A 12,312-nucleotide genomic window follows, 5' to 3' on the forward strand; every position below is an offset into this window, starting at 1 on the left:
TTTTAAAAGTATTTTTTTACTTTTATAATGTTTGTTTAACGCTACGCTGTTTCAATCAATTCACATGCAGACTGCTGGCTGCAGGGTGTCTATGCAATATGGCAGCCGCTGTGGCCGCAGGCAGCCGGTGCACATTGTCCTATCGCTTACATCGCCGTTTCTGTACTTCGTGTCCCGGAGTGAAATAAGCCGTCTTGTTGCTTCAAGACCTCGCGATGGAGCGCGGTCCGAAGAAAAGAAAGAGAGGACCCTACAAGACTTATTTAAATCCCAAGTCTCAGTTCCAGCTACCAAGGAGCACCGCACGCGCTTGCCCGCCGACCGTAAGTTCTGATCATTTTCAACATGGATGGGCACTTTCGATCGGGGTTTTAGCTTGATCCGGGCCCTGCTGGTATCAGATCAGCGGTTGTCCACAACATTAATCTGCATGTTGCTCAACGACTTCGATCGTTGCGCCGTGTTTTACGGTCTTCCTTTTTACCACCCTTTATAGTTCTGCCCGCGAATGATCGAATGTGCTCGGCCGTGTTAAATTGCTATTTTTTATCAGTGCATTTTCTTTTTCATTAATTTAGCGCAGCAATTTAAGTCCAAATCTCATTATTTTCTTCTAGGGTGCCAGCCCTAGCATGCCTTCTTCGAGTGATGAGGCAGACAGCGACACTGAAAGGGCAGATCCACCAAGTCGAACAACATCACTGAAGAGCCGGAATAGTCACATAGCTAGTCCGGGCTCCGAACGTCCGGAAAGTGAAGAAGATTTCCCCGAGTCCGATAATGAGCCGGTAAATTGAGCTGGTAGTAGAATGCTACGAGAACTATTGTTTCTATACGATAAACCGTTTACTATATCGGCGCACTTGTTCTATCACAGGTAACGTCAAGTGGAGGCCGGTTAGGCTCGTCAGCTGGCAGTGCTATGGAAGCTCCTGCTGCAGCCCCTGAAGCACAAGAGCAGAGGAACAGCGCTGATCCGTCACAGAAATTTCCTGCACGCGAGCCTCACGCCCCAGCAGATGAAGTTATTTTACTAAGGCTTATCAGTTAATTAGTAAGCATACACATGCTATTTTATGCTTATGTATTACGATGGGAAATTATAAATTTTGGTTGGTTTTTTTTAGGACTCTCCACTTCAAGACGGCATTGCAAGCCTTTCTGACGCAGATGATTCGTCACTGTTTGATAAGGATGAAGAGGTAACTTTTACACACTAGTTGCACTCTACAAATATGTGCAGCTGGAAGATTCACATCCACTAGAATAGCCTTGAGCAAGTGCATTGGCACTGTGGTTTTCTCTTGCATAATCAGTTCAAGACGAGTTATCACTTGGGACAATAAACTCTGGGAACAACCTGCAACAGGTTTTCAGACCATGTTCTTAACACTGTCTGTTGTCATGTAATTTACGTGCTATGAGTGAACTAGCACAGCTAACTAGAATAGGCAGATTGGGTTACTGTGGCACTAAATGCTTCTTTTTTTTTTTCTTCACAGGAAGCTTTTTCAAGTGACCATGCTTCACAGCAAGGTTTCCCTGGAGATTTTCTCACATTAGATGATGACATGGTGTGTTTGTTTTCACTGGAAATAACTAGATTTATGGTCAGGTTTTAAGGGCACTACTTTCACAGGCTCTTTTATGTACTGGAAAATGTCTGTGTAAATTGGGCACTGTTAAGAGGGACACGTAGCGGTGATTTGGTGAATGATTCATTTCAAGATCACTGGCTCTTTCATTTTAAAGAATATCTCACCAGTTGGTCTGTAAAAAGTTATCAGCCTAGCAGGCATGATATTTTGTACTGATCAATAACAGAGTTGTTTGCTCATATTCATTGGGCTTATCACGGTTCACTATAACTGAATTCTGTGATAGCTTCATTGACGAAAGCTTTTTTTTTTTTTACTTTCAGCAGCCTGCTGCAGATCCAGTGACAGAGCCTGATCCATCTTGCAAGGCACGCTTTGGAGACCTTTTTACACAACTTGTCACTGAGAAAGTGGTTCTTTCGAAGGGAGATATTCTCCTAATGGCACTAAAGCATGCTGTGAAGAATAATTTGACTCTTTTGGGTTTAACTAGCTTAATAGATTTAATTAACAGAATTTTTGATAAACCTATATTACCTCACTCACAGTATCACCTACATAAACTTTTTAGCGAAACTGGCACCACTATGACTTTTTTCTTTTTTTGTCCGAGATGCTTTTCGCATATTGGCAGTCTTGAGACAAATTCTTACTTGAAATGCTCGAAGTGCAGTCACACAACTTTTGTGTCTTCCCTTTCGGATGCCCCCTTTTTTGTCACTCTCGATGTGGAGTCGCAACTTCAAAGGCTACTTAAGGACTGTGATCTTCTTGATTTAACAAAGCCCCTTCCGACGAATGGGACATTTTCAGACATCTGGGATGGTACAATGTATCGTACTTTTGTAGCCGAATCTCAACACTGTGGACCAAGAATCAGTTTCTCGTTGAATGCAGATGGGACCCCGCTTTTCAAATCAAGTGGGACATCAATTTGGCCCATCCAGCTAATTGTTAATGAGCTCCCTCCACAGCAAAGAATGTCCAAATTGGTCCTGGCCGCATTGTGGTTCTGGAAAGAAAAGCCAAACATGGCACTTTTCCAAGGTACTTTTGTTGAGAAAATGAACGAGCTGTGTGAGAATGGCGTTGAATTACAACGTCAAGGAAGGGTTGAAAAATATAAGGTCTATTGTATCTGTTCAAGTGTAGATTCTGTTGCTAGGGCACCGATGCAAGGTGTAACCCAATTTAATGGGTATTTTGGATGTAATTGGTGTCTCCAAAGAGGTGAGAGAGCTGGCGGGGCAACTAAATACCCAGTTGAGGAAGTTGAACCCACAGAAAGAAGTGAGCTCCAAATGCTAAATGACATGGAGATTGCTTTGAAAGGGGGGGTGCCTGTGCAAGGAGTCAAAACAGTGTCACCGTTGATAAACCTGCCCCATTTTAACATAGTGTGGAGCTTTGTGCCAGACTATATGCACTGTGTCTTGCTGGGGGTAGCGCGCCAGTTCCTAGAATTGTGGTTCAATTCTGATAGTGCCTGTTCAATAAGCCGACATCAGCACATAGTGGACCGCAGGCTTATGTCTATTAAGCCACCAATGGATGTGAAGCGATTGCCGAGGCCGACAAAAGAGCGGAAATGGTGGAAGGCCAAGGAACTTGAGAGCTGGCTACTTTGTTACAGTGTCCCTGTTTTGCATGGCATTCTTGAGAAGCCATACATGCAACACTGGGCTTGCCTAGTTGAAGCCTTGCACATAATGTTGCAGCGTGCAATCAGCCCAACTGAGCTCACCATTGCCGAGGGGCTATTGTTGGAGTTTCATGTGCGTGCAGAACTGCTGTTTGGCAAGTCAGTCATGACATTCAACATGCACCAACTGACTCATATAGCAAAGAGTGTGCGCCACTGGGGACCACTTTGGGCACACAGTGCGTTCCCATTTGAAGCTGGGAACGGCAGCCTAAAAAAAGCTGTAAAAGCAGCTAACGGAATTCCCCATCAAGTCTGCCGAGTCCTACAGATGGAAAGCATGGTAGTAGAACTTCAACGGCAGGCTATCAGTCCAAGTGTAGCAGAGTACTGCTCGTCTTTTGATGGCACAAAAACGCAAAAAAGCGTACTTAGTAGTGGTGGCTACCGTTTTTTCGGACACGGTTCCCGACGTGCATCAGCAGGTTTGCAGCCATCTTTACATGACACTACCCTTGAGTTCACCAAATACAGAAGAATGTTGGCGAAGGGATCAATTATCACTGATAGCATGTATGCATCTAACAAGAGGACCAATAGCTCTGTTGTTGAACTTCAAAATGGGCATTTTGTTATTGTTGAAGAAATATACCATGGCAGCGACAACAAAGCATATATATCTGCAAGGAAATTAAGCTGCAGTCCAGTGATGTACAACTTGGTGGCCATGTCACATGTGCTGAAAGTAAATCACAAGGCAGCGAATACATCACTGGTCGAATGCTCTGAAATCAGAAAGGTGGTTGTGTTTGTGGAACTCGAAAGAGCTTCCTATGTATGCTTCCCTCCAAGTTCCTTTACATTGTAATGTATTTGAAGTGAAGAACCTATGCTGTGTAAGTTTTAAAGGAACCCTGTTTAGTGCACACTATGCCTCAAAACATGAGCGTTTTTTTATGTGAGTGGCCCTTGAAATGCCTTGAGGCGATCGACGTGAAATCGCCACCCGTGACTAGTTAGCTCTTCTAGTAGGCAAGATGTTTGTCATGATGACTCATACCATTGAAACAATTCCGTTTGAGTATATATAATGTATATAGTTCATCAAAAAGTATATAGTGAATCCAAATGTAAATTAATAAACATTGAGTATGTTATGTATATATAACATTGCCACGTCTATATATGGTAATAGAAGATTTGTACGGAGGATTCGCGGGTGACCTGATCATCTCCAAGCAAGCTCACCTAACATCATTCACTTTCTGGATATGGTGATGATTTTTTGTTTCACGATTATGTTTCAATGCATGGTGACAACATGGTGTACCTCATAAAAATTGTTCTTTAGAGCAGTCATGCCTGTGTAGCTCATGAACATACCAAGAAAATGTTTTTAAATGTGCAGTGAAAATGGTTATGTGTGGGCCCGCACATGAGAGCCTCCCCGGCTGCATATTTGAGACCACTGATATAGAGGGATTTATCGTGCTGTGCAGATTAAATTGATTGACCACATGGCTGTGACAAATTGTGAAATATCTGTCTGTAAGCCAGCTTGCTCTCTAGGTTTGATTGTTTTTGGAAATATTTTTTTTTCGTTAAAGTCTAGTGTTTTGCATATTGTATTAGGTATCTGAATATTACCGAAAAGAGATCGGTGGGTCTGAATTTCTTTAAATTTATTATGTCTCTTTTTGTGTGTATTAATGTTTTATATTTGCATTGTGTACTGAATGTTTTCCTATATTTATTCAGTGGGTGCTGTATTTTTTTTATTCTTACTGCTATTGTATTCTTTATTTTAGTGTGTGTGTCGGGGTACTGCAATATTACATGACGCTTTTTATTCTTTTTCATACAAGTTCAGTCTTGTACACTATGCATAGAATGTGTGCTTGTCATTCATACATAATTCATTGTGCCACTGTGAGCATCCTTAAAGGCCAACTCCAGCGATTTTTCGACCATGTCAAGGTAATGGTGTTTCTGTGTTCCTGAGACACTCTTGTCACGAGCCCAATAGCTGAAATGCTCAGGAAATTCGAAAACAATTTTTAATAAGCAAAAAGGTGCAAAACCGAAACCCGACCGGGCGCCCGGTCTGCATATGATGTACTATTTGTTAAGAACTGGAGGCCGTATACTGGTTCTGCCGGCACGTAGTATGAAAACTGTGAAAGCCAGACCAGCGAAGCACCGGCAAAACACCACAGAGGAAGGAAGAAAGCTCTCCCGTGCTATGGTCGTGCCAAACACCACCGCTGTCGTCTTGGGGCCAGCACAATAAACAATGTAGGGGCCAAAGTAGCGATGCCATCGCCTGCGTCACTTTCGTTGACATGACAAACTTGACATCGCACTGACAGTGTTGCCAATAATTCTGGCAAGCGAGGCGAGTTTTTCGAGGCAATCTTTAAAATTCATTTGCAAATAATCTGCGCATCTCTCAAGCCTGTAATTGGCATAAATGACAGGAATGTGCGTAAGAGTGTACCCAGCGAATTTGATTGAGATTCGTTGACCTCGAAAAACCACCGGAGTTGACCTTTAAGCATCCTTAAATAAGTAAAGACATGCTGTTCACGTGTAAACTGTTAACCTGTATGAAACCTGTTTCTCAGTGCTTTACTGAAATGCCAGTTGTATGGCAATGCCTTTTTCCTCCTTTGGAACTAAAATTCCTTTTATTGTGATTCAATTTACTGTTATAAGTATTTGTAATATTTGAAGTATCTTGTACGCCTTGTGTTGCAGCACTGGCCAAGAAATTTTTTTACACCAAAATATGTTCTGTGCTATTTAAATCCTGTTTGCCTTGAAATAAAATTCTTTTTTTTTCAATGTTATTGTTGCCTTTCATACCTTCTTTCGGATATCTTGTTAGTGAGAACATCTAATTGTTTTCTCTTAGTTGCATAACCTTTTCTATCGTATGAATATTAAAAAAATTCAGTCATATCCTGCAGCAGCATTATATGCAGTGACAGGTAGCCCATAAACACGTGACATCAGGTGCTCACTGGTAGTTAGCCATATTCCCTAGTTTGGGAATAAGACATCGTTGGTACATTGTGATGCTGCAAACAGTAGAAGGTGCGGTTCCAATGTGTACTAGTACTTTAACTGCTGCATTTTCATGATGCATATATGGAAAGCTTAATCAGATGCCCTGATACAGTGGTTGTTTGTAAACCAGGCAAGTGTTGTAAACAAGCTTAATTTAATCCAAGGTTTAAGTAAGTGACCGAGCTCAGGGATTCCAAGCTGAAGCACTAGCTCGAATTCTGTTTGGGTAACACACATAAATGAATTGCTTTATATGGAGGGTTGGATGCATCACCGTAGATTTCCATTTATGACTTTCAATACTGCTCAGGTAGAGAATTGTAAAAAATAAACTTCAAAGTTATGCATGTACTGCAATTGGGGTGTCCTATTGGACTCTCCCATTGCAGCTTGGGTCCCATTGACGTCCATTTGAGTCCCATTGCAACCAACTGGAACCACCTATCATGACAGCAGGTCATCCTGTTAGAACTTCAAATATGCAGAGTTGGTTAAAATGTTAGAAGCCACTACATGGGAAGTCCAATTGGACAGTCCCATTGCAGCATGCACTTCCAATTGGGCACCAGTTAGACACCATTTGAACCCCACTTAGCCCCCTTTGCCACCCATTGCTCCTAACTGGAACATCCAGTTGGACCCATTAACTATTTTTGACTGGGCTGCAGTAGTACTGTTTAGTTGATACTGCAGATGATTCAAGTATGGTCACATATATCTTAATGTGTACTGTGCACATACATGTGCATCATCACAGCACAACAAAAGTTATTGCAGTTCATGAATCTAGGAAACCAAGTTTTTGGTATTAATTGCAGCTACATAAACTGCATGCTTACATATTGGGTTCTCTCGAGGGAACCCAAGATGCACTTTGCACTTGTAAATATTGTTGCAAAATGAACTTGTACTGCAAATGAAACAAGTTGTGCAAGGAATACGTAACGGCGACAATTAACAGCATGATGTATAAACCAATATGACAATCACAACTGTATTAGTTATAACAGCCGAGTTTATTGTATGACTTAATGTTTATGGTTGATTTTCTCAGTGGGTGTAGAAAAGCTGTGAGTGAGTCATTGAAAGAGATTTGGTTGTATACAGCATAGCGGTGATATTCCATGCTGGCTCATCTCTTTTTTATATGATCATGTTGGTCCCATAAAAAATTGATCGGCGCAGGCCGCGCCAGAATGTTTGAGAAACTTCTAGATTGTTTTAGACTATTAGCGTGTATGACACGTACTAGAGGTTACTAAGACAGTTTTTATTACTGTGCTCCCAACGCGAGCCTCCGCGATAACGCTCGTTCCACCGACGGTTAGATTATTGGTGGCCGTGAACTACTGCGAGTGTACGTTTGATCGAGTGAACATAGTTTTCCGGGCACAAGTCAACTCGATTTAAGAGTTTTTTTCTATAAACAGCTGATTGCAGAACGTCATGCCATCATAAACACACATGACAAAAGTACTGCACGACTTAGATTGTCAGACGAGAAGCGGTTCTGAATCTCTGACAAATGATTTAGTACATCGAACTGCGTACTTGACGCAAAGCGTGTGAGCTGAAGTGCGTTGAAAGGCTAGCTACTTTGTTTATCATACTTGTATGCGTGATACCTTGAGATAACCACGTCATGTCGTCACGAATCTTGTCTAGAGATAATGTTGACTATGCGAAATAGCTTCCGTTACATATATAGCTAGATTTTTGACAGGCACACCTTCGATCAATGATCGTGCACCAAGGATGTTTATTCGGTGAGGGTGCACATGAATGTGCGTGTTCTCTTCTGTCCGCATTCAATCGCGCTGTTCAAACTTAGAGGAAGCTTGCGCAAGAAGCTCTTACAAGTTTTATACATCAGGGAGTGCCCCTCTCGATATGCTCACAGCAAACAAGCTCTATCGCTAAGCAAATATGCTTCACCGTGTGGCATTTTTGTCCTGCAGTGAAGCCAAACAAATGCTACATTGTTTTTAGGCGCACATACGATCGGCCCTTCCCCATGTGTAGATATCTATGTGTTTAAAGACCACTGTCGTAATCTATGATTGCGACAGTATATATAGCTGCAGCCCCGTTATCTACCTCGATAAGAGAACTTTATTTTGAATTTGAATTCAGAGATATTTTGCATGCGTTGGGTGCACCTTTATACTACATCCAGCGCTTAAATAATGACTGCCGTTTTATTAATTTATATGTACACCTATAAGCGAGCAGGGCTTATTGGTCGGCTAGACAGTGAGTAGATAACGTTATTAAAAACTAATTAGAGCACAACGGGTAACATTTATGTGCAGGAGAAAAAAAGCATGCGCACATATGCAAAAAAACAAAAAAAAAACTTGATAAGTCTATGTGGAAATAAAAGAATACTCTGATAAATAAAACTGATACACACATATGTTAAAATGATATAGTTCATATATACCCAATAATTACATCACTGCACTAGTGAACAAAAATTATGCACAATGACGACTCATCATGTGAATCTGTGCTAGCACACGTGCATTAAATATTCATTGTGAAACGTTGCGGCACGTGAATTCCTGAATAAATGCGAGAGAAAATGATTTTCGCGCGAATGCTGCATGTAAATGACGCGTTGCTTGATCAGGTTACATAAAAGTTAATCCAAATATGAACGAGTACGTGCATGCTAGTACTCAGTTTAAAACAACTTAGGCGAATATCTTTCACTTTCGATCTTAGAAATTAAGCATGTTGTGGAAGAGAACCTAAGGAATCGAGAATTAGATTGCGACTGCATCTGATGCGAAATTCTTAACCAAGTGCATGCATGAGCATTGAACAAAGGTGTGCTTGTCAAGAGTTAACTATATATCATTGTCGGACCTCTGTGAGTTGGCTCTTGACAAGCATGCCAATAAGAATTGTCACCTCGTGCGCATCAAAGTGATATTTTTATGCGCTTTTATATGGGTATAGTTGTACAGCACTCCGTCTGAATTGAAACAGGGCAATTTAGGGCTAAGTAACGCATATACTTTCGTTTCAACAGTTTTCACCTCGGGTCAAATCAGTGTAACTTTGACTCCAGCCTGTAGATCAGTCAGCGTTATCTTGAGTGACCAGATTCGTGGTGATGTGATGTGGTTACCTCGAGCTATTGCGCATATAAGTTATGATAAAAACTAGCCCTCCAACGCGTCCAGTCACAATGTTTATTAAGTGGTGACACCCCCCACTCCATGCACCGAGTTGACTGATTGGGACTCCTTAGAATATGCGTCGTTATCGCGGAGGCTTGCATTTAAACTACTCGTGCCGTGGGTGCAAATAGTCTAAAACAATTTAGTAGAATTTTTTCAAAGGTCGTGGTACGGCCATGACGGTAAAAAGCCTAAAAATGAGCGTGCTCAGCAGTTGCAGCAAAAGCAATAATAAAAACCATACAATGAACTCGGTTGTTATAAACTTCAATTGTGGCTTTCACGTGGGCTCTTTAGCAATTCATAATATATTATGCAGCAAATTAGTGCATGTATGCCTTGAAGCTATAGTTGTTCAGACTTCGTTTACGCGTTAACGTAAACACCGTTAATTACTTTGCACAACGTGTTTCTCTTGCAGTAGGAATCTATACAACGTTCAAAGCGAAAACCCATGGCGAGCCGTGTTTCTGTAGCAGCAACAAATATTTACAGAAAACTTTGTTGGCTGTATTCATTTTGCAACAACTTTTGCTGTGAAGTGTAGATAGACGTGCATGCACATTATGTAAACCGGGATATGTGACGTACCATAGTTTCAGACCATCCGCAGTATAAATTAAAAAGTGCCTATAGCCCTTGTTGTGACTCCGGGTCCTGCCGGTCTCGTTTTCGGTAGCTGGCCCCGTCGCAGGATCCATCGTCCAACAATTCAGCGAGAAGAAGCGCCCGAACGAACAACAGAGATTTATTTACATGTGGAGAAGTGGTCAACTGACCCAAAGAGAGAAGAGTGCGTGTGATACAAAACGTCTTCGGCATTTTATAGCGCCACGTTGTTGACACTGGGCGCCTTGTCCGCATCGTCAGCCAATACGGTGTCGCCGGCACCTCGGCCACGAGGGAGGGGAAAACACCTCTCACAACACAAGGAGTGGCCCAACCCAACACGAGGTCCATATATGGTCCCGGCGCCCCAAAATGTTACCAAATATGGTCACGAACGCACAGCAGACCCCGTAGCTCTCCCGGCGAGGAGGAACCCGAATGGGGAGGTGGGGGTGGACGACACCGTCAGGTCAAGAACCGGTTCTCCCCCAAACACTTCCTGCTTGACTCCCCAGGGCCGGTCGTAACAGTCTCTCGCGCGGGGGGGTGAAGATCTCGATGGGCTGAGGTTTGCAGCCACTGTCCGGAGAGATCAGCGCCGGCAGTCGGTTTGGTGACGACCGTCTTTGATGAAGTAGAGGGCAACACCTGCTTCATTGAGGGCCCAACAGACATCACATACGCACATGAAAACATAACTACTCAGCCGGTGAGCGCCGGACAATTCCGCCAAACTCCACCAGGCAATTTTCCCCTTTAACTGATATTAAAGGAAATACACAATTTATTCAAAATGTTACTCACACTTTAAGGTGACACAAAACAACAACACTGGAAGTACACCGAACCCGAAACCCTGGATAGCCGTGTCTTCAACGTTTTCAAACAAGTACACCTAAAAGAGTAAAAAAACAATCACTAGCTCTTGTCTAGGTCAGGAAAAAAAAATGCCAGAGTTCTCGAGACATCCTCTCACGTCAGGGGCATCGACTTAAGCCATCAGCGTTGCCATGGAGTACACCCTTTTTGTAGCGTATTTCAAACGTATATTGTTGCAAAACGAGGCTCCAACGCAGCAGGCGGCCGTTCTTAGAGGACATGGCCTGTAGCCAGGTGAGAGGACAGTGGTCCACTTCCACAATGAACTTGCTTCCGGCAATATAACAAGCCAGTTTCTGGACTGCCCAAACCAAGCACGCACATTCCTTTTCGCTAGCGCTGTAAACCTGCTCGCGAAGGGTGAGTTTCCGGCCAACATAGAGGACGGGATGCTCTTGATCCCCCTCATCCCTTTGACTAAGAACTGCCCCCATGCCTCTATCACTAGCGTCGCATTGGACTATGAAAGGCTTCGAGTAGTCCGGTGAACTAAGCACAGGTTGGCTCTTAACACTCGCTCCATCACGGAGTGAAGCTTTTCTATCGAGTTAGACGGCGGATGGTAGACGGAACTATGCAATAATTTCACGCCACACCGCTCTAGAAAGGTTGTCGTTAAGGCACTCGTGAAAAAGCCTACCCGGGCAAACACGGACAGAAGTGCGTTCACTACTTCCACGGAACTTAGCTCTTTTAGCGGGACCGCCTCTGGAAATTTAGTAGCTGGGCAGATTAAGGTCAGGATGTGACGGTAGCCTGAAGTTGTCTTGGGCAAAGGACCTACTGTGTCAATTACCAACCGACGAAAGGGTTCCGTGATTACGGGTACCAGCTTCATTGGAAATTTCGCCTTATCTCCCGGCTTACCCACTCGCTGACACACATCGCAAGATTTTACAAACCTCTCTACATCTTTAAAGCATCCAGGCCAGTAGTATTCCTGTAAGAGACGATTTTTCGTCTTCTTTACGCCTAAGTGGCCTGACCATGATTCTCCATGCACCAAACTAAGCAAATCCGGACGATACGCCTGAGGTACGACTACCTGGTCAAATTCTACTCCTCGCCTATCTAGATATTTTCGATAGAGTATGCCGCTCCTCTCTTGGAATCTCACATTTCGTTTGGCGATTCCCTCTTTCGAACTGTCCTGGAATTGCTTAACTGTTGGGTCACCCTTTTGTTCGGTTATTAATGAAGCGGGGCTCACCTGCAGCAGCCGACTGAAATTATCCGAAGTTGGCATGACACACAACTCTTTTGTAGTTCCTAGTACCTGGAATGTGTCACCCTCTGTGCTATCCTCTGTACTACCAGGAATCGGCTT

The 12,312-nt window shown here is 43.0% G+C and overlaps 1 protein-coding gene across 4 annotated transcripts; it reads left to right on the top strand.

The window, feature by feature from the left end:
• Window positions 1-66: 66 nt before the first annotated feature.
• Window positions 67-4,886, top strand: LOC119181423 (uncharacterized). Of its 4 annotated transcripts, none has more exons than XM_037432665.2 (6): window positions 67-323; window positions 618-788; window positions 878-1,054; window positions 1,128-1,202; window positions 1,503-1,574; window positions 1,922-4,886. In XM_037432665.2, exons 5-6 carry the CDS (start codon window positions 1,572-1,574, stop codon window positions 4,106-4,108), a joined length of 2,190 nt encoding a protein of 729 aa, XP_037288562.1. In that variant the 5' UTR covers window positions 67-323; window positions 618-788; window positions 878-1,054; window positions 1,128-1,202; window positions 1,503-1,571; the 3' UTR covers window positions 4,109-4,886. The 4 variants fall into 4 exon arrangements, 3 of the variants coding, with proteins under 3 accessions (XP_037288562.1, XP_037288563.1, XP_037288564.1); XM_037432666.2 differs by having other exon boundaries at window positions 1,925-4,886; XR_012888569.1 differs by lacking the exon at window positions 1,503-1,574 and having other exon boundaries at window positions 72-323; window positions 1,922-2,087.
• Window positions 4,887-12,312: the final 7,426 nt, after the last annotated feature.

The sequence above is a fragment of the Rhipicephalus microplus genome, unplaced genomic scaffold (genome assembly GCF_043290135.1).
Source record: "Rhipicephalus microplus isolate Deutch F79 unplaced genomic scaffold, USDA_Rmic scaffold_13, whole genome shotgun sequence".
Taxonomy (NCBI): Eukaryota; Metazoa; Arthropoda; class Arachnida; order Ixodida; family Ixodidae; genus Rhipicephalus; species Rhipicephalus microplus.